The 26,095-nt window shown below is 39.7% G+C and overlaps 1 protein-coding gene across 16 annotated transcripts; it reads right to left on the minus strand.

The window, feature by feature from the left end:
- Positions 1-435: 435 nt before the first annotated feature.
- On the minus strand, positions 436-20,891 carry UPF3A (UPF3A regulator of nonsense mediated mRNA decay). Of its 16 annotated transcripts, none has more exons than XM_039878725.1 (11): positions 20,874-20,891; positions 20,555-20,803; positions 19,203-19,309; positions 17,593-17,699; positions 15,591-15,686; positions 15,349-15,459; positions 12,747-12,779; positions 11,072-11,127; positions 10,823-10,981; positions 6,094-6,254; positions 436-1,616 (listed from the first exon to the last, which is right to left on the minus strand). In XM_039878725.1, the coding sequence occupies exons 2-11, from the start codon at positions 20,759-20,761 to the stop codon at positions 1,574-1,576; spliced, it is 1,080 nt and encodes a 359-aa protein (XP_039734659.1). In that variant the 5' UTR covers positions 20,762-20,803; positions 20,874-20,891; the 3' UTR covers positions 436-1,573. The 16 variants fall into 16 exon arrangements, 14 of the variants coding, with proteins under 14 accessions (XP_039734659.1, XP_039734660.1, XP_039734658.1 ...); XM_039878726.1 differs by having other exon boundaries at positions 10,835-10,981; positions 15,588-15,686; positions 20,874-20,890; XM_039878724.1 differs by having other exon boundaries at positions 15,588-15,686; positions 20,874-20,890.
- Positions 20,892-26,095: the final 5,204 nt, after the last annotated feature.

The raw sequence follows: 26,095 nt of genomic DNA on the forward strand, positions 1-26,095 counted from the left end.
TCTCCAGATCAAAGCCAAAATGAGCAGCAAGGACCACAGCATCTCACCGTCTGATTCATTCTGATCCATACTCTGACCAGGCACCAGCAAACTATGGTCCACAGGCTAAATATGGCCTGCTGCCTGTTTTTATAAAGTTTTATTGGAATACAGCCCTGCCTGTATTGTCTAAGGCTGCTTTCTCACAACAGCAGCAGTTTAGTAGATGTGACAGAGATAATATAGCCTGCAAAGTGTAAAATATGTACTGTCTATTCCTTTTCAGCCAGGCTTGGTTCCGCTGGATCATGTGGACCTCACTGAATCCATAGCAAGTCTTTCTCCCCTTCCCCACCAAATTCTTGGAGTTTAGGAGTCAAGAGCAAGAGCACAGAAATGCCATAAAACTATGTGTCCAACAAGCACATGTTTTTAAGGATAAATAAGTAATTCTTATTTTGACAAACATTTCATATTTAATAAGGAATAGATATAATCAATAAAACATTCAGACAATAAAAGCTACATTTTAAAAAGCAAATTCTTATGTAAATTTCTATATAGGAAAAATACCATAACTGGACTTCGAATCCATTGCTACTAAAATTTTTATTTAATAAGGGTTCAAAGCACAGTGCCAAAAGTAAACGAACATTTTAAAATTTCACTAAAAGGAAAAAATATTGTAAAATGCATAGTTACAGAAAGCTCCATAAAGTCACTTTAAAACTAATTCAGACTGCAAAAAAGAAAAGCCCTAGATGCTGTATGTAAGTTATCTGTGTCCCAAGGCAATGTATCACAGTATTCCTTAAAACATAGTGGTTATAAACCATGAGCACATCCATCAAAAGACTGAGAAACTATTTTCATCAAGTCAGTGGACAAGTTGTCAAAAGGGCAATAATTAAAATTGTTGAGCTTTACATAGTGTTAAGATTCCTATCAGAGAGATTACAACACAACAGACTTCCTAGAATGTTATGATAGAAGGCGCATAAGTGGCTGAATTACAAAGGTTATAATGGAATGAGAGCTGCTCACTCCCCAGAAACCATGGCTCACAGAGAAAACCAACAAGAAGCACAATAAGCTACAATCCCAATAGAACGTGTAAAATGTAACGTGCAAGTTATTCCTGTGTCACCTTTAAAGTGCTTCAGAATTCACACTGACACCATACTAATGTTCTTCCCTGTTTTGGACATACTTTTCTACTTTCCAAAGGAGATTATCTTTTCTGTTTTGGCTAAATGCTATATACTAATTTATACTAGAAATGGTAAAATCTAAGAAAACTTAAATTTTTAAAAAAATTTTCTATGCCACCTTCGTGTTTCTAGTTTCTAATTTCTTTATAAGGAGTAAATTCACCTTGCAGGTTATATTCCAGGCTCACTTATACATTTCTGGAATGCCTTTTCTAATCCCTGGAATTTGGAATGGGAGCTTACCCATGCCACAACCGCAGCATGCACACTGGTTCACTCCACCTCTTCGCTCTTCTTGGAACCAGCCCCTGTTGAATCTTCTGCCTCAGCCCTCCTTCCATCGTGGCCCTCTTCAGAGTATCTTCCACCACATCCCTGTATTCTCATGCAAGCTCCTGGCTGGTACAGCTGCAAGGCCGGCCAGTCCTGCCAGGACAGAAAGGTGGGTTACACTTCCAAGAGCTTGCAGCACAGGAGGGAGCAACGCCTCTATTTCTAGGGCCTGAGGATCCTAATTATTTAGAGACTATCAATCTTGCAGCTAAAAATCAGCCTTTTTCACATCACTATCTCAAAAACAAAGCATTTTGCGGTAAAGTTAAAAAAAAAAAAAAAGCCATGAAAATAAATACAATTAATATGTTATTGCTCAAACCTAGAATACTCTCTGGAAATAGTACAGTCATGGCGTTCTTCTCCCAGTTTGAGATATGACAAGTCAAATACACACATCTCAGTCCCTCAGACTCGCTATGCAGTGAACCTGAGGTCTGAAACAAAATGAGGCATGGTCCCTCAGCGTGGTGACTTTTAGAGTGCTAAACTAAACTGTTATTAACATTCGTCATAAGCAATTTCCACATAGATTATTTCTGAACTATCCCCTTTATAGAAAATACTAACCCATTGTCTTTAACTCTTAGACGTGGTAGAATAAAAACAGACTGAATAAAGTACATGAAATGCAATTAAACAGCTTCTGGGAATGAGGACGTTGAAGCCAGGGAAGGGCAGAGAGATTCTGAAGGCTGAGACTTGTAATCCCAGCAGGAACCATTCCTCCTCCCAGGGAAGCCAGCGCTCAAGATGAGGGAGGGAGCGACCCATCCCAGCTCAGTGGAGTTTACAGCCCAGGGAGGAAGGCTCCGCCTCAACATTCCTTCCTCCTCTGTGAATGTGACATAGCAGCAGCAGACTTAGCCTTTCCACGGCCACCTGGAGCTGGAGCGCAAGGACAGTGCGACGTGAGTGGGCATGTCCCACTGACGTCTCACCTTTACCCACTCCTGGGCTTTGTGTGGAAGCCCCACAGGCACCGCCTGAGATAATTGGAATATTCTTTTCCTTAATATAAGCTGGGCCAATGAAAAGAGTTGGAAAGGCCTTGGTCGGCCCCATGGATCTGAACCTGTATGTAGGCAGAGATGCAGGCTTCACAGGCCACCTTCTGCTGGGCCAACAAGCATGGCTCTGCTTTTCACCAGTATAACATCTGTGTGTACAGACAGAGTTATAAACTGATCCTAAAAGCACATCGTAACCTGCCAGGCTTGGTAAGAAAGGAGCTATTACCCACAAAGCACTTTATCACCACTACAGCATTGCAGATTTAATTGACAGAAGGCATCATCATGAGTTCCCATACCTGAAGCTGTGCAAATACCAAAATCACTCACTCCTGCTAAACAAAATGGCAGTTGAAAAACAAGTGTTCAGAGGAACAATCCCCATCAGTGAGACCCATGGCTGTACTCAATGTACCTGAGGTTAAAGCAGCTACAGAAACCTTTTGTGATGTAGATGTGATTAGTCAAGGGTGAAGACAGAAGGTTCTGGCTTTTCTGGAGATCTCCCTCGCCTTTACTGGAAACATTTAGAAAATCAACATTACTGATACCACAGGAACTTGGATGGATCTGAAGGGAATCATGCTGAGTGAAAAAGCCAGTCTCAAAAGGATACATACTCTGTTTCCATTTATATAGCATTCCTGAAATGACTAAGTCATAAAGACAGAGAACAGAGAGTGGCTGCCAGGGTCAGGGACAGGGTGGGTGGTGGGTGTGACCTGTAGCCAGGGCAGCAGTCAGTCAGTCCCCTTAGCTCACCTAGAGGCCAGGCTGCGGGGAACTGACAGCATCATGGGGTCTGGCCCTGGCCATTTATAGTGCGTCTCTATGACAATGTGATCTGAATATAAAGTAACCTCAAACTTCTGAAAGAAAAGCTGTTTCTTGGACCAAGTGGGCAATCTCAATCCTGTGTTGATTGTGCAGATCTAACTTATGAGTGTTTCTGAGCCATTTGATTGTCCATTAATAATCAGACATTGTTAATAATGGAAAAGAAAGTTCCATGAAATGTCATTAATATTTTCCTTTCTGTCTTAGGGGTAAATCTGATAATATACCGTTATTTATTCTCTAGCAAATGGTACAAATGTGCTAGTTTTAAACTAAATGAAAGCTTTTTTTCCCCTGGTGAAAAATACTTGATTCACTGAGGAAATAAGAAGGCTGGTTCTATTTTTGGATTTGACATTCAGCACTTGGTACCCACTAAGTAGACAAGAATGACTCCTCTAGCAAACACAGACTCTCAGGGCAGCACACTCCCTAAGACAACGCAGGATCCAGTGAGGGCAGGCTTCTCACTGGCAAGAGTGTGTAATCCTGTACCCTAGATACCTGTATAGATTTTCCTTTTTTTGTTAAATAAAAGAATTTCTGTTTGGAAAAGCAGTCATGAGCCTGCCGAAGTATACCTTATACTTTTAGTACAGACAGATGACTGACAGATTATCTTAAATGAATAAAGGAACCCTGTTTCCCACACGTTCCTTTTTGGGTGCCAGGTCCCCCTCACTCTTCTGCTCTTTCTCTGGTCTCTCTGCTGCTTCTATAAGGATGCCACTGTCCTGGCTCCCTGTCCTCCCTCTGTCTGGGCTGAATCCTTTCCCCCATTCTGGCTCTTCTTCATTTCTTCTTGAAAACTTGTCAAACTCATAGTGAGCTTTAAGCTTTCTGTTGTCATCCAAGTGATATCTTTGTGTTTCAAGTTCTTTTTCTCCCAATTTTCTCTCCATATGCTTTTGCTCTTTACCACTGTCATTTTGTGACCTGTGATTCAGTACAAATTATCAGTAACCTTATGTAACCTGCTTGTCGACTACCTGTCTTCCCTTCCAGACCGTAAGCGCCAGAAAAGGCAGAGAATATGGAAGTCTGCCTATCACTGTATGCCAAGTTTGCACAAGATGGGCATGCCATAGGCATTCAGTAAAAAACTTGAAAAGATGAATAGTAATAACAATATTTACCATTATACTTGCATGACACATATATATTAGGCACTCTGCTAAGGTACTATATATATTCTCAGTAACCCTCTAAAGTATATATAATCACTTCTTTTGAAAGATAAAGTAAATGAGATTACAAGTGGTCAAGTGACTTTCCCAGTAGCCCAGATGTACATCCATCGTGACAGAGAGCTGATAGTGACAGCTTAGCTTCTGCAACAAGCATAGCTAAAACTAACTGAAATTTAGTATTTATGCATGTCAAAATGTTAAATGAATAGTAAATAAATAAGTGGAAGGTTAGCTCATTTGGTTCTTAAAGTCCTTCCACGAACCACAGACAAAAGTCCTCACACACAATCTGTGGCTCCCTCACATACAGAAGCAGCAGGACTGGTGGCAACAAAAAGATCTATAAGCAAAGCATGAACTGGTGCCAGAAACATGACAGAAGCACTCTTATATCATAAGCAATAATAATACAAATACCGGTAACATAAACCAGAGTGCTAACACATCACAGACTTGACAATCATGAATAACTTAATTTTATAAACAAACCAATAAACCAGAACTGCCAAAAAGAGAGAGAGAAAAACTTTATTATGACTGTGCAATAAAGGCAGTAAGAAGTCATTCAGATGCATGTGATCCTAGGCAAACAGCAGCCTAATCCCATGACCTTGCCATCTCCCCTCCTAAGTCAAATCCTCTTCCAGACATCCCAGTGAGCAGAGCATCCCTAGGCTCCAGGAAGGTCTGTGTGTGTCCAGATAAAGCACATGGGCAGGAGCCCTGGGTCAAGAGGACAAGAAGCCCAGCTGCGTGTGGCCCCACTGATTGTAGGGAGGTGTCCAAACACCGTGGGTACACAATCAAGGGCAGCAGGGAGGGGCTGGTCTCTCTCTGGCCCCTGTGTAGAGATTGCTGTGTGTGTCCTGTTCCCACAGAAGCCCTGCCCAGCTCCTTTCATGAAGTCGTATCCTGAGCAGGCAAAGACCTATGTGCCTAAGGACACATCGCCAGAGAGAGGCAGGACTGATGAACACCAGATCCACAGCTGCAGGTCAGATTCCACAGTGGGACCAGAGGGACAACAACTCCAACAAAGGAATTACAGCCCTTAGAATTCTATCTCTGTAGCACAAAAGACTTTCAGTACCTAAAAGACTGGGTTCTCAAATTTACAACTCTGTAGACAAATTAAAGGAAGTATGCAAGATCAAACGGGCAAGATATCTCGAAACACAGAGGACAATTATAAACTAATAAAGACCATGAAGGAAAAGAGACTGGGAAGAAGATCCTGAAGACCTAAACTGCAATAACAGGAATCCAAAGGAAGAGACAAGGAAAGGCCATAGTGAAGGAAATTAGAGAAGGACCTTTCCCTGGTTCAAAGACAGACTTGAGGCTGCAGACTAAATGGTTTACCAAGTTCCTAGCATGACCATAGAGAAATAAAAACATGGACAAGCTTTCAAGAATTCCAAGAATACTATGAAATACAAGCATGCGTAATGAGAAAGGATATATGTCTATGACTTGATGACAGTGCAGTGATGCTTAATGTGGTCAAAGAAACAAAAGTGCAGGGCTCACTTTTCCCTGCGCCTGTCCTGTGTGCTCTCCCAGGGCTTGGCCTTCACAACAGTACAGCTAGGGCAGGCTTCCCGTTGTCCATCTCCAGCATCAATTTCCTCTCCTTGTTCTTTCGTTTTCTCAGTAGCTGCTTCCCCTCCCTTTTCTGGTTTCTTAAGAAGCTGAGAAAGTATAATGTTAGTAAAATATAACTTTAGGAGTATACTATAAAAGAGGTTGTTTAATAAATAGTTAGAAATATCACCACTATTGAGCCCAAATGTTTGAATAGCAAAAAAATATAAGGTAAAGGTCCAATGAACAGGTTTTTGGTTAAACACCTAGGACAACATCCAGTCACTGAAATACTCTGAACTTCTGAAAAATGATTTGGGATAGTTAGTGTGATGAATTGATGCTTGCATTACTGAATAAAGGAATTCCACAAAACAGAATAATCTGATTCCTATTTCTTTGTTGATACATACACACAGAAGAATGTCTAGAAGGCTTGCAATGCTGTGTTAATAGTGATTATTTTTAGGTGGCAGAACTGAAATGATTTTCTTTCCCTTCATCTACAGGTTCTAGTTTTTCTAAAATGAATAAGTATTACTTTTGTAATAAGGAAAAAACATTTTTTAAAAGGCTGCTTTATATTGATGACTTTTAGAACAGTTTTAGGTTTTCGAAACACTTATTATTTCTTGAAACAGACTTAGCAGTTTGCCATGATGCATTTAGTTTGGTATGCCTTTTATTGGGCCTCCCTCCCAGTTCCCTGTACAGCTTACCCTTTGAAATCTAAGTATCACAGGTAGAGAGTCAGTTTGTAGAATAGAAATGGAAGATCTACTTCTGAGAATTTTGTTCTCACTTACAAAACTAAACCTATTTTAAATTGCAGTATAGCAAGACTATAAACAGATATATTTGGACTAAATGCGTTCATTTAAGAAAGAAACATATAATGTAATGCAAAATAAAAAAAGTTGCTTCTCAGCAAAGGTATGCATTATGTTACCAGTGTATACATTCTTAATCTGCCTTTGTGGGATCTTTGAATTTAAACATTTCATTTCAAAAAACTACCCACCTTTTAAATTACAAAAGTAACATAGGTTTGTAATAAATGCAAACCATAGAGAAGTGCAATAGTATGTATCTGCATTCATCCATCCAACCAACAAAAAATTTGTACATCTACGAACTGTTTTTACTCATAATACTTCTGAAACCAAATGTGTGGTGTCTCTTCCAAAACCACTTCCCCAGCTCTGCAACACAGGCTGGTGACCTACAATTCAATTAAGCTCTGACATTATCTATCAGAATTAACATCAGATCTCACAGAACTGTCGCCACTTCAGATGCCAGTCGAAATTCCAAGGTTGTCACCGGTACTTCTGACCTAAAGGCTATAAATTCACGAGGTTCTTGAATGAGAATGACTCGTGGAACTTGGGAAAGTGTTTTACTTACTATGGCTGGTTTACTACAAAGGATACAACTCAGGAACAGCCAAATGAGAGAGGCTCACAGGGCAAGGTACAGGGAACAGTTTGGAGCTTTCTCTGCGGCGACACCCGCTTCAGGCTCGATGTGTTCACCAGCTTGGAAGCACTCCAAACCCCAGACTTCATACTTCAGGGACTTTTATAGAGGCTGTATTACACAAGATTGGTTAAATCATTGGCTACCGATAAGTGAAATCAATCTCCAACCCTCTCTCCTCTCCAGGGGTCAGGGGGTGGAGCTGAAAGTTCCAACTCTTTAATCATGCCTTGGTCTTTCTGGTGACCAGCCTCCATCCTGAAGCTATCCAGAGCATCAGCTTCCATCATCTCATTATTATACAGAAGACATCTTATCACTCCAGAGGTTACAAGGGTTTTAAGGGCTGTGTGCCAGGAACCAGGGAGAAAGGCCCTGTGCTAAGTGCCAGGAATATAGTTGTGAACAAGAGACAAGTGCCCCCAATTAAGGAACTTACACTTGATATTCCAGCTGCAGCAGTGATATCCATAGGGGTGGAAGAATGGTGCGTACAGTGACAAAAATAGAAAAAGTGAACAAGATAACCGCAGGTGGTATGAAATGCTATGAACCGAATAAAAAGACAGAGAGATATGGGGTGAGAGGGAGAGGAGGAATGGTTTCTCAAGGGGGTTAAGGAAGGGCTCTCTGTGAAAATAAGAAGTGAACAGAGACCAGATGATGAAAAGAAGCCACTTATGAGAAAGCCTAAGTCTGGGAGAAGAGCTCACTGTGGAGAAAAGCAAGCAGAGGCCTAGGGTGAAATTAGCCTGGCAGAGGAAGGAAGGAGAAAGAAAGGAAGAAAGGAAGGAAGGGAAAAAGGGAGGGAGGGAGGGAGGAAGGGCAGGCCAGGGCCACACGACACATTAGGAGGTGTAAGCAGGCGCCAGGTCTGGTGTGCTTTAAAAACATTCGTTTTTAAAGAGAGCTTTGTGAAAAAAAAATCACACAACTTTTTTTATGTAATGTAACCTATACCCTACAAATTTATATATTCAGGGATTGTATCTGTAACTTCGGTAACCTAACTTCCGACTTCAACGTAAGTTCACAGCTTAGTTTTAGAGTCCTCAGAGGAAAATAAAAAACTGCTGGGTTTCTCTTCTTGTATCATATTTCTCTATTGTTAAAAATAGCCATGAGGATATCTCTCTGCCTTTCTCTTTTTAGGCTATAAATACAAATTCTTTTGGCATTTCTTCACAGATTTTGTGTTTCCATGTTTTTGTTTTTGTTTTTTAATTTAAATTCTCCAAATCATTCATAAGTCAAACACCCCCAAATTGAGCACAGATACTTATTAAAGGATAAACGTGGGTTGGATATGTATGCTTAGGTCAGAATACCAGACACTCCTAAGGATGGAAGCTGTGGACTACTCATGTCATCGGGTTTGTTCTGCCACTGAGATTTTGTTCTGTCAGATTTGGACCAGACTAACCCTTTCTCTTGCTATGTTTAAGTTTTGATTTCTTTTTTTCTATATAAAGGATCCTACATTTACTTTAACTGACTTAAATTTATTTTATTTCTTTGACTTATTCTGTATTCTAATTCCATACTCCAAACTGTAGGAGTAAATGCTATACTCCAAATACGTGAAGTCTTACTTAAAATTAAGGTCGAAATTGTAGGCTACAGGATTCAATTATTCTTCCTGGAAAACTCTCGAAGATGTCGGCAAAAGTGCTTTTGAGAATGCAAAACATTAGAATCTGGGTTAGCTATTACTCTTTGTTTAGAAAGGTAAATGAGGTTAGACAATATTCGCACATCTGTGACCATAAAATTTACATTGTCCCTGGTTGTGACAGAGCTGAATTTCTACAATGATAAAGACCGTCCTTGTAATTTTATGGTTTCATTTGATTAGCTATTTGAGATTAGGTGGGCCATGTGGCTTGTTTGGCTAGTGAAATGTGAGCAGACGGTACGTATCACTTCCATGTGGAAGATTTAAGAACTAATGTGCAATTTCCCATCTTATATATTCCCTACACCTGTCATAAAGATTGTGGAAGTAAATGCCAAGATGAAGCCTGTATCACCCTGGGTCACTGGATGGCTACGATGAGCAATGCACAACAATGACATATACCATGAACAAGAAAAGAATTTGAAGTTTACAAAACCAATGAGATTTTGAGACTATTTGTTACTGCAACATAATCTAGGCAGTCCTGACTGATACAAATGCCGGTTTATTTTCATAGGAGTGTTGTTAAAAAATTGTTCCCTCCACTGCTACTGAACTCAGTATGACTCCCTATGGGAGAAAGTGTTTTGGAAGCAAAGGCCTAGAAAAAGCTTTGCTTCCCTCGAAGAACTGGCATGTTTTCTCCTCACGGATAATGAAAACTATGCTTCTGGTCAAATTTTCTGTTTCTGACTGCCAAGAGTAACAGAAACTAATCAATGGCTCAATGATAGAGACTGTGATCTCTTCCTCATCCTTTTCTTTTCTACTCTATCTTCCCGTAAGTACTGACCTTTGATTTTTTCTTCTTTATGTCACACAATTTTAATGAATCCTATAAGGCACTTTATGCCCTTTGTAGAGTGAGGTAAGATGCACATTTGGTTGAAACCGAGGTTTAATAATGTCATCTGAGCAGAACACTAATAAGGTTAAGGGCTGACCCCAATTTGGGGCAATGTATTTTATACAGAGAAAAATTCCCTCTATGTGTTAAATTACCCTCCTAAATGAATGCATCAGTCAAAGGAGAAAATGGGCAAGAGAAATAGAAACCATTGTTGCTACCACAAAAGAAATGATAAAACCCAGTCTGCGAGTCAGCCTTCATACAGAAAGGCTAGTGTACACTGAGCCTGTGGTTTTCAAATGTGTATTTTTTTAGTCAGGAAAAATTTTCTTTAAAGGAAAATGTAAGCAGAAACCCAATCTATGACATTTAGATGTGGGGCTCCTCTGGGGGAAGTACTCCCATCACACCCAGGAAGCCAGTCCTCTTCCACCCTTCCACCCACTCGGTCCACCCAAACATAGCATGTGCAGGGAACCCCAAGGGCTCAGGGAACACAGTTTGAGAACTACTGTTGTAGAACAGAGAAAAGGAGTCATAATAATAAAAGAATAGCTGAATTGAAAATGGTTCTTAAAATTCTAAAAAGCTAAAATACCTAAAAGGTATGATTAGCGGAGTAGAACCATTTCTGGGAAAAAAGAAATGAAAGGTCTCTTCCAAATTACCTTAATCCTTACTTCTTTCTCAGCAGTTTTCTTTTGTTTGTCTGCTTCTTTTCTCTTACATCTTTCCTCCTCTCTTCTCTTTCTTTTTTCTTCTTCCCGTAAACGTTTCTTTTCCAATTCCCTCCTCCTCCGCTCTTCTCGCTTCTCTTCTCGAATTCTCTAAAGAGAAAGAAAAGTACATGTATAAATTGTTTGCATGGATGTGGCAGAAACAGAAAGAATATTCATCATGTAAAAGGCCATACTTACCTGCTTTTCTAATTTTCTATTTTTAATGTATTCCAAAAGAGGTGTGGTTCTTCTAGCTAAAATACAAAAATTGTAAGGGAGTATTTAACTTGAAAATAAGATTTTTCCTTTATTTTAAATGCTTGTTTTCAATGTAATCATTAAAATAATTAGGGGAAAACATTAGCATTTTTAAATTTACATGAGCATACCTGAGCATTGTATTTGAGGGGACTCTTATTCCATCACTATAAAGTTAAGTAATTTAGAGGTAATGATAATTTTATATATTGCAGGCATTTAATTCCTGATTCTGAAGGGAGTCTTAGATATTACTCACAAAGATTGTATAAAAGCAAAAAAGTAAAATGAGTACAATGCATTAAACTTCCCAAATGTTATGAATTCCTTCATACTTATGCAGATATCTTAAACCATTATATATTTATATATTCACTTTGACTCAACACATATCTTGTGAATTTCTTCCTTCTCTGCTCTCTAGACAATAGTTTTAAGTAATTGGATTCTTGTACTTTCTTATAATATACACTCCATGAATCAGAATAACCAGATGTAAGTTTAGAAAATTATTCCATATGGTATTGTTGATCTAAAAAGCACCAACTACCAAAGAATGAAGGTCTCCACAAACTCTTAACCAGATCCTCAACTTTCGTGCCTCTGACCTATCTGACCCGACCTGAATGTGGGGTGCCCAACGTGTGGCAGGCCTCTAGGTGCTATCTCCCTGAGGGACTCGCTCTGAGAAGTATGTGTTCCCCAAAGCAGTGTTTGAAGATGTAGGTGGGAAGGTGGAAGATGGTTTGGGTCTGTTCTACAGGTCATCAAGATTTCAGATTAAACAGAAGAAGGAAGAATCCTAGGATGCACTTGAACACCTACACATCACTTCGGGAATTCTGATGTTCGGGAATAAATCAGAAATTATTAGAGCCCTGGCCAGGGATTTCTAACTTGGAATTGAGGACTCCTGAATACCTCGACATCACATATCAAACGGCATCTGCCACGAGAGCTCTGCCCTAGGTTCCCAGCTGAGATGAAGAGCTGACGTGGTGCAGATACCCAAGTTTCTAACAAGTATAGTGGCCAAGAAGAGCCCACTCCCTCTCTGAGTGGCTCCTGTGCTAACTATGAACTCTGGCTTAGTATTACAGCCGATGCCCTTTTTAACAGGCAAATCACCCCAAATTAGTGAGGACTCTGCTCTGCACTGTAGAAGTTCTGCCAAGGAAAGGGCTGAGACCTACCTTGGTGGGTGAAGGAGTTGATGCTGAAACCTTGCCTGCCTTCCCTCCTTTCCCAAAAAACACCTGCCTTGTTACTCCCAAAAGGTCGATGCAAAGGGAAAATGAGACTCTGTACAAAAGCTCTACAAACCAGAAAAGTGTATCATAATTAAATAGAAGACGTGTGGCCATGTAATATAATACTAATTTAGGCAACGGTATAGCTGTTACCACTTACAAACAGCCTTTGCACACTAGGCACTGTCACAACAATGTATGAGGAAACAGGGAACCTGAGGCTCAGGACGAGGCTGCACAGTTGATAGGTCTTAGAGATGGGACCTGAGCCCAGGTCTATCTGCTCTAAAGATGCTGATATGCCACTGCACTAACCTGGAATTTCAAAGTGAATTAATATTTCCATTTAACCCTTGATTGCTTACCCTTGATCATAAGAATCCATTGAAGGCCAAAACCTAAGAAGAGAAAAAGGCAATTTGCCATGGATTGCCTGATTAAGCAGACATAAATGGGCAGAAACAGGAATCAGAGAAACAAAGCTCTATAGCTGGGCTAATGACGCAGTCACATTTATTCATTCAGTGAATAGCTATGATTCATCTACTGTGCACCAGGAGCTAAGAATGGAGGAGGACAGGACTTGTTTGCAGGAGAGTGGCTGGAATGTGCTAGAAGGTGTGTGTCTGACCACCAAGGGGATGTCTCAAGACTGCCCAAAATGAAAGAGCCTGCCACTTTCCTGAGCTGTCCTGTACGAGGGCATTTAAAACAAACTGGGAATGAACTAGGAGGGGAGAGGAAGGCAAGTTCTGTAAATAATTTTTAGCTTGCTTCTTTTAGCTCTTTTTAAATTTAACATCCTCTACAGTGAAATATCCATTTGCCTCGAATACTGTTTATCCCCCAGTCTTCTCCAGGTCAGTAATGGTGTCATGATCCACTGATCTGCTTAAGTCAAACTCCTGGAGGCCTTGATTCTTTCTGTTTTCTTACCTCCAACATCCAATTCGTCATTCAGTCCTATCAGTTCTACCTCTAGAATACATGCTGACTCTGTAGCCTTGTTCAAGTAGCCTTCCCTGGACTACAGCCATAGCCTCATAGCCAGAAGACCAGCTTTTCCTCTTGAGATGCATAATCCATCATGTATGGAGCACCAGAGTGATTGAGAAAATAAATCAGACCATGGCACTCTTTCAATGGTTTCCAGGTATCCAGATCTCTTACCTACTAGCCCAATGTGATGTGCCCACATGCTTCTCCACCTACCTGCTCCTTGTGCCCACCACACAGACACATAGCCTGACCCTACAGGCCCAAAATGCCGGCTTCTAGCCCTTGCAGTTGAAGTTCCCTCTTCTTCCATCCCTTAGCACGGCTGCTCTCAGCTCATATACGGGCTCAGAGGGGCCTTTCTTTCTATCCTATTAATCTTATTTCATTTCTTTGTGGCACATAAGGAAATGCTCTGGTTGAAGCTCAATGACTGTGTTTACCACAGTCATCCCCACTGGAAGAGCAGGTACATGAGGGCAGAGGCCTCATTCATCTTGTTCATGTTCTGTCCCCATGCCCAGACTCAGAGCTGGTACCTAGTCAATATGCTGAATAAAAATGAGCAAATGCATCCTAAGCACATCTTAATAAATATTTACTTTAGTGATTAAAAATCCTTTGAGCCACATGTTAAATCAGCTATTATAAAATATAAAACTTACCATAGAGGGGGTAGGAGGATGGGGGAGGTAGATGGGGTAAAAGGGGTCAAATATGTGGTGACAGAAAGAAATCTAACTATGAATGGTGAACACACAATGCAATATACATATATGCCATACAGTTTCAGGTTAGACGCACCTGAAACTTACTGGATTTCATTAACTAATGTCACCATAAAAAAAATTAAAAAATAAAAATAAAAGTTATTTCCCCTAGCAGTTTGAGAGGTTTTGTTTTGTAAGATAAATTGTTTTGAACTCTCATAGAGGGAAAAACATGGTGCATACAAAAAAACTGCATTTTGAAAGTTTTAAAAAATAAAATATAAAACTTCATTATTAGACTAATGAAAAATATTTCAATAATATTAACCTTTCTTATTAATTTACTCAAGAAACATTTACTGAATACCAAAACTTGTCCAAACAATGTACTATGTGCTGGGACTACGAAGACAAAATTAAAGTTCTGCTACGGAGGGGGAGAGACAAAAAGAGAAGAAAGTTTATGCAGAGGGAGATGGACAAATAAGATAAATTATAAACAGTGTAATGTCTTATTCTATAATTCTTAATTGGTGAGCAGGAGGTAGATGTGGGGAGGGGGAGTGTAGAAGGGGTGAGCTTGGAGAATTGAGCCCTGAGGGGAGGTCTGATACAGAGTGGAGACTGACATGAAGGGAGACACTACAAGTACAGGGTCAAACACTAATGTTCATTATTTGGGAGCTACAATCAGAGTAGTGATGACAGAAAAAGGTGTTTCACACATAGTTTTGAGTTTTTTGGGATTGATACTCAGAGATAACCATTTCTAAAGTTGAAGGCCTGATTCAAACCAGATTCTGTGCTCTGGCTGGGTTTATTCATTTGCTTGCTTGACTTGTTCAGGGGGCTTGATATTTTTCTTAAACAGCAGCAAGTGATCTCACTTAAGCCAAGCATCTCATTTCTGTGACTGCTTTGCAAATATGACTGACTTCAATTTTGAGATATAATGCTCTTTCCCTGATGCAACCAGGCACAGAGCACTCAAATGGCTTCTCTCCTGTTCAATTATCATAGCTTTGAAACAAACTAACTGTAACTGATAACTCAGGTGATCTCCAGCAACAGAGGCTCAAAATATTTTCTGGCAAATGGCCACCATCTTGCTATCCTTGTCTCAAAACTAATATCTACATTTCTGCCAATCCTGTCATAGATGTCTATTTTTAATGATAATCTTGAAAAAAAAAAAAGAAATAAAACATACTCTCTAATAACATGGCTAAAGAAAATAAAAAAACAGATGAGCAAAACAGACCAAAATGTTCTCTTGTCTTTGCTTCTATGTCTCCCAAAAGAGTTTCGGGATTGGTACTAGTTTTCTCTTCCTCCACAGAGTAAGCTTCTAAAAACCTCTTATATTCCAGATCTGTAAATTTAAAAAGGAAAAAAAAAAAGAAAATAAACATACTCCCCCCATATATAAGAGAGAAATTGTATTTGATCAGTGTATTTAATTTGGTAGTTTTGTAATCCAGCCTTTTAGAAAGGACTCACCACCTTCAATGCTTCCAGTTTTGGCATCTTTTTTCTTTAGCCTCCTTTTGGCTATCTTCTGGAACGGAGCGAACTCTACCACTGCAGGATATTCAAGGCCTTTAAACAGGAAAAATGTTCCAAAAATCATTATGAAATTCTAGTATATCTTTATGGAGAAAAAATGATATAACTTAAAGATTGAGTATAACAATAATAATGCTACTGTTTAAACTATAATTTAATTATACTGTCAAGGAACTGTAACCTTGGCATGTCAAACTCCACATTTAAACAAAAGAAGGGCAATTATGTATTAAACAAAGTCATATTGTAGTGGTGGTTATATGTCTGAATACATTCAAAGTTCATCAAACCGTACATGTTAGAATGGTGAATTTTACCATATACAATTTATACTTTCATAAACCAGATCTCTCCAAACCAAAGAGTGTATCATGGAATATCTTTAAATAGGTTTCTTAGTACATTTAAATTTTTTTAATTTTAAAAGGTTAATTCAATTATCAATGTGTTATATGAGTTCAAGGAAATTACTTTGCTTAGAAGAGACAGTTGGCTAAAAGAGGAGTTTTCAAAGAGTGTAAATAATATTAAGGTAAGATTTGCTTCAAGTAGAAAAATTTAGAATAAAAGTTAGAAGAAACTTGTTTTGTTGTTATGTGGTGGGGGAGGGGAACATACAGATAGAAATGATCACTAAGAGAATCTGCTATATGCTTAATCAACAAATGGAACGTTCTACCTTGGTACTAAACCCACTGAGTAATCATTTTCAGACTTGTCAGGAATGAGCAGGGGACTATGACATTGCAACTCTCATTTATCCGGAAGACACATGCTACAACATCGGTGATCCTTGAGGACATTATGTTAAGCGAAATAAGCCAGTCACAAAGAGACACGTACTGTGTGATTCCACTTCTGTAAGCTATCTAGAGTAGTCAAAGACACAAACAGAAAGTAAAAGAGTGGTTGCCAGGAGCTGGAGAGAGGGAGAAATAAGAAGTTGTGTAATGAGTACAGAGTTTCAGTTTTGTAAGAAGAGTTCTGGATATCGGTTGCACAACAATGTGAATATACTTAACATTACTGAATTCTACACCTAAAGATGAATAAGATGGCAAATTTATCTTATGTGTATTTTACTACAATTTTTAAAAAGGAAAGGAAAAAGGCACTTGATTGAATTAATGAAAAAGTAAGCATTTGACACCAATGTCAAATAGTTCAAGCATTAAACTTGCTTTTACACATAGGAAAAATCTCTTGGCCTCAGCCTAGTCACTCCCTAACCATCTTTTCTAGTTTGTGACCCTCACTGGAGGAGAAGAAAACATCAGTAGTGGGGAAGGGGTGGAGAGGAGCGGGAAGAGGTTGTTTGGTGAGGGGTGTATACAAAACAATATGCAGTTAAAAGTGTACAGACTTGATAGAAGTGAACTCAACAGCTGACATTCTGTCTGACAGTAAAAGAGGAAAAGAAAAGAAAATCAAAAGCTGAACCCACAAAAAGTACAGAAAATTGAAACTATTTAGTGTTGAGGTAAATTACATTGTTTCAGGGTCAAACACTAATGTTCATTATTAAAACTCCCTCCTCACATGACATCATCCGGAAATAGTATAGTTATAGAGAATATTCTGTTTAATGCAAGTGAATAATACATTTTAGAAAATTTCTAAAAAGACATGTAAAATCATTTAGTTTTGGGATGTAAAAGTAAATTTCACCTATCCAGAAAGCTCATTTATATGAACAACTTCACTCTCTGATGATAATACATAAATAGGTTATCATTATTGCACAATTGCTGGAATTCTTTGGTTTCTATATAATTTTAATTTTTAACATAAGCACACAATCACAATAACATAATCTAAATTTACACAATTATTTTAGATTAATATCTGAGAATTTCTAAATTAAACTCACAAACATTCCAGAAAAACGTATTGTACTTAATGAACTGTAACGAAGAGTTTAAAAAGCCAGTGACCCAACCTTTATTGTCAATGAAGATATATCCATCAAAACGATCTCTAAAAAGAAGGATGTCATCAGGATTTCTAAAATTAATGTAGGCTCTTGAGTAGAGATGAGGATAAAGACTGAAATAAGAGATAACAGTAAAAATGGTTAATAAAAATGACTTAATTTTGCCATTTAAAAAAATCTGAATATAATAACATTTCAGATAAAACTTGTATGCCAAAGAATCATCTCTCAGTAAATAAAAACAATCAGGATGTTCTTTAAAAAACAAAAACAAACAAAACATTAACTGAGATGTTTTCAATGACTGGGGAAAGACGTTTTAGGTCACTTTCTCTACTGCACAGAGCCAGAGCTAAAATAACTGGTCTCAGAATTGAAAACTAAAGGCAAGGTTATTCAAAGGTCATGCCTAATCGTACATCATGGCTGCAGTGCAAGCTAGTTATGACTCATTCGTAGAAGAAAATGTTATATTGTAAAATACTATTTACTAGAGATATAGAGAACATTTTTAGGTATTTTAAGATGACTTACTGTAGCACATTTTACAGCGTCTACAGAAGAACTAAATCTTTCTCTGCTATCTCACAACTACCAATTTCCTTAACTGGTAGGAACTTCAACCCTATTCACAGATGAGAACACTGAGGCTCAGAGAAATTAGGTCATTGCAGAGGGAGCAGTCAGTTAAAAGGTAGGACTGGGATTCCAGTCTGAGTCACTCTGAGTCCGGCATCTGTCCCTCTTTAACTGAACTAGTTTTCCTAAACCTTAGTCATCTGGAAGTGATCTAAATTTTTCTTTAACCATCTCTTTACTTACCTGTTTGTGGTATTTTCATTGAATGGACTGACATTTTTCACTTAAATGTACTTATTCAACAGTAAAGTTTATATGGCTACCACAAATGAGAACTCATGATATTGAAGACAAAAAGGATAATAATAAAAATAAAAATAACAAAAACATATTAAAGATCACTAAATCACAGCTGACCTGTCACCTGTTAATGGTCTCACTTGAGTTCTGGTGTCTCTTTGTTAATGAAAGGGAGATTTGGAGATAAGAATTTTTGTCAGAGTCATCTAACTACAAAGTTGTAAAAGGAAATTGAAAATGATACAACTTGAGAAGGGCAGGGTAGAGTCTGGGTGTTAGTGATGGAAGGGAGCACAAGGGAGCTTCTAGGGTGTGAGATATTCTGTTTCTTTATCTTGTGCCAGTCACATGGATGTGTTCTCTTGTGAAAATTCATCAGATTATGTACAGCTATTACTTATTCACTTTTCTTTGTTATATCTTAATACAGTTTACTTTTAAATGCTGTAAGAAATAAGGTTTACTGATACCCCAAATACGAAAATTAAGTAATATGTTGTTAATTGGTCTATTTTTCTTTTTAGATATGGTGATGCTAGTAGAGGCATAGTTCAAATATATTTTAGAGAAATTTAAGGATCTGCCTCCTTAGAAATACTTGCAGAAATAAAGGTCTGTACTGATTTCTGGGTACCTGTGGGAAAGAAGATGGAAATGGAGATGGCTTCTATTACCTACGATTTGCCGGCAAGTGACAATACATCTCAGCTTCTTAATGTTGGTAAACAGCTTCTCACCTGAGATCCGCAGTAAAGAACTCAAAGTAATCGTGTGCAGGTAGTGGGTGGAGCTGCTCTTCCAGCTGTTCCTTAGTGAGGCTGGGAGGAAGGCGCCGGATCACCACCTGGGGAAAGAACTCTGGCAGTTCTGTTTCACTCTTAACTGTATTCAGCTTTGGCTATTTAAACGCTTGGTGACTTGTGTTTATGCTCAGAAGAAAATCTAAACCAGGAGTCCATCAGAATCATGCATTTAAGAAAAGGTTAAGAGACACGTGTATGGAGAATGTGACTGTCAAAAACAAAACAAGACAAAACAAAGGATAATAGTGGTTGAATAATTTGAAAGGGATGTGTAAGTCCAGAAAAGGCTGTGCCTAACAGTTCTTTTCCATGTAATCATTTCATTACTCCCAGACAACTGTTGGCCTGACAGGTACTGTCTGGGCCCCAGCTGAAAAACGGCACCATCTCCTACTCTCTCCTTGCATGTTAAGCCACACTAGAAGGTAAGGCCCATGCCGGGAATGTGGTATGTTAGGATCTTTGTTACCAGCAGGAAGAAACCAACGGTGAATCTGTTCTAAGAGCCAAGAGGAACTCCGCCTGCAGTGGACATCTTTCGCCTCCAGTGCACAGTGTCCACACCGCGGGTCCTCTCCCACCACGCTATTAGGCTTTCCAGGCTCTCTATGTTCCCCGTTTCCCTGGATCTGAGCGGACTCTTGCGGAGCCACCGCCCCATCTCTTGTCTCCTCCGCCCGCGATCCCGGCAGTGTGAACAGCTACTGCTCGTAGTTAAATAGCCCAGAGTCTCAGCCCCAACAGGACACTTGTATAGGCTGAAAAGACTTTTATTCCTCCCCAAACCAGAAAACACGTATGTCTCGCAGGGTGCTGAAAACTCTGACGGCACCATGTGCTCAGGGCGGTGCTACCCGTCCGCTGCCCGTCCGCTGTCCGCGGTGCTGATACGGCCGCTATAGGCCGGGCCCCGACTCCGCCCCAGAGGACAGCTCCTGGCCCCACCTATCCGCCCCTGGAACGCACGCCCCTTAGACCCGCCCCCTCCACCTGCACGCCACCCCTTGGCCTGGTCCACTCTCCCGCTCCCGGCTCGCACCACACGGTCCTCGTCCCTCCCATCTCGCTGAAAGCCCTTGTCCCACTCCGAGGTTAGCCTGCACCGCTCCGCCCACTCCGCGTCTAGCCCCGCCCACCTGGGCCTTGCTTAGGACTCTATTCCACGGAGGTGTGCAGCACTACCCGTTCTGGCTCCGCTCAACCCAGGGAAGCACCTTCTTCCGCTCACGAAGTTTACCTGCATCGTCCCCCTCTCTCCCCGCACACGTTCTTGTTCTCACACCTACCTTGCTCAATACCGTCCTCTTCTCCTCGCGAGGTTTGCCTGCGCTGCCCCCGCAGCTGGAGGACGAAGCCAGCAGCGCCCCGGGCTCTCGCTGCGGCGACTCCCGGCGGAACTGAACTAACACAGACGACGGCTTCTCCCTCCGGCTCTGACCCCGCGCAGCAACGGCCGCCCTAGGGCCAGCGACACCCTCCTTTTCCGAGCGCATTCCGCACCCGCCGCGGAGTCGCCGCCGCGGAGTCGCCGCCGCGGAGTCGCCGCCGCGGAGTCGCCGCCGCGGAGTCGCCGCCGCGGAGTCGCCGCCGCGGAGTCGCCGCCGCTTCCCGCCGGGGCCTAAACGTCGCGAGAACTGGAACACCACCGCCCCTCCTGTCACCCCCACCTCCTCGGTTCAGGCGCCGTCCGCCCCTTTCCCACTCCCCACCCCGGTCCTTGTTACCTAAGGCCAGCTGCCCGGCTCCTGGCTTACGACCTCTGTTGCCGCCCCTCGCACCGGGTGGGAGACACCCAGGGGGCAGGGGACATGCAGCGTGGCCGGGATCCCGAGCCTAGAGTCTGGGGAACCGGCCGCCGGGTCGAGCCTTGGACCGGACACCTTCGACCAGCGGCCTGTTAATATGTGGTCATCGTGAAGCAGCGGCCAGGGCTGGGCGAGATAGTGAGACTACCGGCGCTCTCCGGCAGCTGGGAGGATCTGAGGTCGCCGGACGTGTGGAAAGCCTTTCCCGTTAGCGGATCAGCCATCAGCGGGAAAATCAGCACCAGAAGACGTTTCGCTCAAACAGGAGCCTTTAGTAAGGTTCTGAAGGGCCGAATTTGTTTCCCACTGAGAATACCGGGCTCTTTAGCTAAACATTCCTGAGAATTAGACTCACTTGCTTAATAAACTATTTACAGCTATTTATTCTTTTCCAAGGAAATCTGAAAGTTTCAACAGAATAGCAATTGTATTTAAGAAATATCAACCGATTAACGAAACAGCACAAATCAGACGGAATAGAATAAATGCACTAGAGTTGAGAGCAGAAATTGGTGTGCATAGAAGGTTCATTTCAGCTGTCCTTGGGCATTCAGGCGTCAACGCTGGCTACTAGTACAGGTTGGATTAGACTAATAGCAGAACCCACAAAATGGCATAAGGTTTTCGAATGTAATTTTTACTCAACTTTTGGGGGCTCTCAATGAGGCAGCAACCAAGCCAAGTTCACATTTGTATATGTGTGTGTGTAGATATATACTTTTTTTTTTTTTACTAACATACAGGCAGTAACACTTTTGATGAGAATAATTTATATATTTAATGCCACATTTTTAAAATAATTTCTCATAGTTTTTCTTTATGCATGTTAGCTATACTTTTCATTCATAGCACCTTTGTCCAAAGACCTTCAAGTAGAAACAAAAATAGAAACCAGCGAATGGAGTAACTGAGGCAAGAGATGATAGGAGCTGCTGGCAGGTACTGGAAGGAAATCCAGGCTTGACTCAATCCAGCACTTCATTCTTGAAACACTACTTGTGTAACACACTGGAAATGTGGCATATTAGTGTGGAAAGACTCAAAGGGTGGTTTAAAAACTTAGTTCTCTAAACCCCCACAAAGGGGGTCAAGAGCTGTTCTCAATATGTCATAAAGTCTAAAGGAATCCTATTAGAAACACACTTATGATAAAGTTGCACAAACTAGATCCAGTGTCCTTTTTTGTCTTAATTGAAGTCAGTATAGAAAGCTTAATGATGCTGATTAAAAGTTCTGATGGACTTATTCGTGATAAAAAACAAAAAGGAAAATGGCTGCTAGATAAAATCTTTTAATTTATAGTGAGAGTGGGAGGTCGGGGCAGAGATCTGATGGTGAAAAATGTAGAAACCATTTATTTGAAAATTTTGAATGTTTCAACAGTCTTTAATTTAGAACATATATTTGGAATATCTTTAAAAATGACTGCTCTCAATCTATTTGCAGGTCTTCCTTCTCTAATTTCTAAACATTATTCAGATTAAACAATCACCTAACTCAATATCTAACTTTAGCTCTTTAGTGATGTTTCTAGATGGGGTAATAAAAAAGATTCTTAATCTCACACGTCACATCTATTCTATTGAAACACTCTTGTTCCAAGGGAATTGTTTTATTACTCAGCCGAAAACACCAAGATTATCAGAAGGAGAAAAGATCTGTCCTCGGCTTCTCAAAAAGCCCGTCGTGCACAATGCCTTGTGATATTTCTTGTGTCCATATTTTGCTCCTAACCCTATGAAGCCATGGCTTATGCATGAAGCCCTAACAGCCCAACTGAATACCCTTGAAGCCAACGGGTCTTCATTTGAGATCCCAGGATCTTGAGCACACCTCCAGGTACTAGTTACATTATACTCAATGTTTGAAGTATGCTCCTTACAACCCAAAACGTTGATGTCACTTAAGTATGCCCAGCCCCGGCCTGTATCTGACAACAACACACACACACACACACACACACACACACACACACACACACGATTGGTGGATGTATATTTCTTGTTATCCAGCCAGCCAAATGCCCAAATGTGGCTTTTGTTCCCCTATGAGTAAGAGGCACTAGTCAGTTTTTAAAGACTCCTGATTCGGTACTTCCTGTTATAAATTTCTGAAATGTTCTCCAAAAAGTGACAGAATTTTAGAATTCAGGTTTGTCTGATGAAATTATCCTTTAAGTAAAATCTTGTAATACAGATTTGAAGATACAGTAAGTGAAATACACTTTTAAAATAGCTTATGATTTTACATGAAAAAAATAAATATATTAAAAAAATCTAGCTTCTTACACATTACCCAACCTGTTAAAATGTTTTGTTTTACATACGTGCAGAAACAAAGCAGTAATAAATTATCTCCAATGTCAGAGTGAATATAGTAGGTAACTTCACTCCATGTATGAATGTGGTCCTTGGGTAAATGCCCATTATAGGAAAGGAAATGCTTACTTGGAAACACAGGCCCGACTGGTGGATGACAGCGACTTAAGGTAGATGGTGACCATAACATTCCTGTTTTCCTTTGAAGATGACAGCATGGTCACTTTAAAACTGGCAATAAGGATGAATTTTTAGTAATCTAGGCATCATTAGATCTAGATAATTAGGGGTATTAACAAAAACAAATACTCAGCAGTACAATTACACATTACTGTTTTTGATACTCTCTGAAGTCTAAACATCAGTATTAATCTGTTGCTGAGCTGAAAAGCGGCCGAGTCAAATGTCTTGAAGCTTTTACCTTTTGTGTCTTAAAGCACTGTCAATATGGTAATGGTTGACTTGTTAGTTCACTTTTCCAGAAAACTTAAGTCATACCACCTGATCAATGAAGACACTAAATAAGTAATATTTTGTTCTAGTGGTCAAAATAAATGTAAAAAAGCATTAATAGAATATCTTCATTTTCATTTAAAAATGATTATTTTACATTGTCATTTGATTTTGAAGCCTCAGCTAAAGAGAATGGAAACATAAACACAGGCACATGTGATACCTGCGAGTAAGAGATAGAAGAGCCATTAAAAAAATCAAAACTCAACACACTATTTGAGTCTAAATAGCAGGAGACAACTCGTGGTCTTTTATGTACATTATTGACATTCACTGTGATGAGCTGAGATAAGAGAATGGGGTCTGGATGCCTCACTAGCTGTGCTCAGATTCCTCACCTGTTAAAAAAGCCTTGGTAGTGGGGGCCTCTTGAAATGAAAGCTAATATTTTTCTGACTTGTATATTATATATATTTTTTTCACCTTAGCTATTGTATTTTTACCTTGAGGAGGCAGAAATAGATGTGATACATTTTAGGTTAATACAAAAAGTTTGTAAGTTTAAAGGAATATTCCCATGTGCCTGGAAAACTCATTTCTGTATCTTATTTGTTAATGAAGCTGTGAATAAATGTCTTGGAATACAACATTTTCTATGAAAAAGTAGGATAATGTGCCTGCTAAAGTCAGGATGAAAGCGTGAATTTCAAAAAAAAATGAAGCATATACTTTTATATCTTTATCAGAATGACTAAGGAAAGAGAAGTTCTCTCTATGTAGTCATCGCCTATGAATCAGATTTTCTTTTGCTAATTTTAGTAAAGTAAAAAAAGTTTAAAGATTAGAGATTTGGTAAAATTTTTGTATAAACTTCGAAAAATGTAAGTTTTAAGACAAAAGGTTTAATATGTCTTTCACAAAATTAGTCAATTGCCACTGTGCAAAACTGCATGAGAACTTTATTTCTTGACCCCAACAAATTTGGCATATCATTTCAGTCTAAATAGTTATCTAGCTATGGCATATTAAAAATTACAAATAATTACTCATTATTACCTGCTTATTTCACACGGATTCAGTTTTCAATCTTATTCCTATATAAGAAAAGTGCAAATAATGCTAAAATGATGGAATAAAAACAGTCCGAGAGAGCTTATAACATTTACCAACAGTTAAAGGGATATGTCATCAAGTTAGTATGTGAGAAAGTAGGTAAAATTCAAACTCATCTCATCTTCTACACACAAGGATGTATACATGATAGAACATAGTGGACCACATTTATTTTATAGAACAAAATTATAAGTAGTGGCAACATCAGTTACATACTTACTGGTTAGTTGAGTTTGTTAGCATAAATACAATTATGACTTTTGAATGTTTTAATTAATTTTGATAAGTATTGTAGACAATTTTATATGACTCTCAACATTTATCACAATAATAGCAAAAGATCTAGTTATAGTTTTAATATATAGGAATGACATCACAGAAAATGGCAGAGAAAATAGCTCCAGGGGTCAGTCCCTCCAACAAAACAACCATTAAGATGCAAAAACTATCAGAATCAACTTCCGGAACTCTGGAAGCTGATCAAGTTCAAGGAGCTCTTGATGATGGAAAAACTGTATATATTTGGTAAAGGGTGGTGCTCATGCACATGAACCACCAACTATTCCTTGCTCTGCCATGGCTTGCATTCCTGGACTGACTAGCTAGTTCTAAGATTAACAGAGAGAAGCTTGTCCTCCAAGAATTTGGAGTTGTATATCTAGTTGTCTGGTGGTTCCGAGGGAGCAGCATAGACATTTGCCTTCAACCTGATTCATAGACATTTGAATCAACCTTTCTTTGACCACTTCAAGCTGCAGCAATTTCCCTGGCAGCATCCATCAGAAGATTTAGAGACATACACAATTTTCAAAAAAGATTCTGACATTTAAAGAAATCTCTGTCAGGTCATAGGCTGACTGAAGAGACAACAGAACAGGACTTCAGTGATTACACACAAAGAATACATACTTTGGAAAAGTCGCTATACAAATGTCAACTGCAGCTCTCAACAAGTAACAAAATCAATCCCTAAAGAGAGAAGAATGATTTCCAGAGTTATCACATTACGATACTCAAAATGTCTTGTTCTCAATAAAAACTACAAAGCACACAAATAGACGAGAAAATATGGCTCTTTCACAGTAAAAAACAAATTTGACAGAAAGTATCTCAGAGGAAGACTAGATGTTGAAATTAT

Source organism: Pteropus medius, unplaced genomic scaffold (genome assembly GCF_902729225.1).
Source record: "Pteropus medius unplaced genomic scaffold, Ma_sr-lr_union100, whole genome shotgun sequence".
In the NCBI taxonomy this organism is placed as follows: Eukaryota; Metazoa; Chordata; class Mammalia; order Chiroptera; family Pteropodidae; genus Pteropus; species Pteropus medius.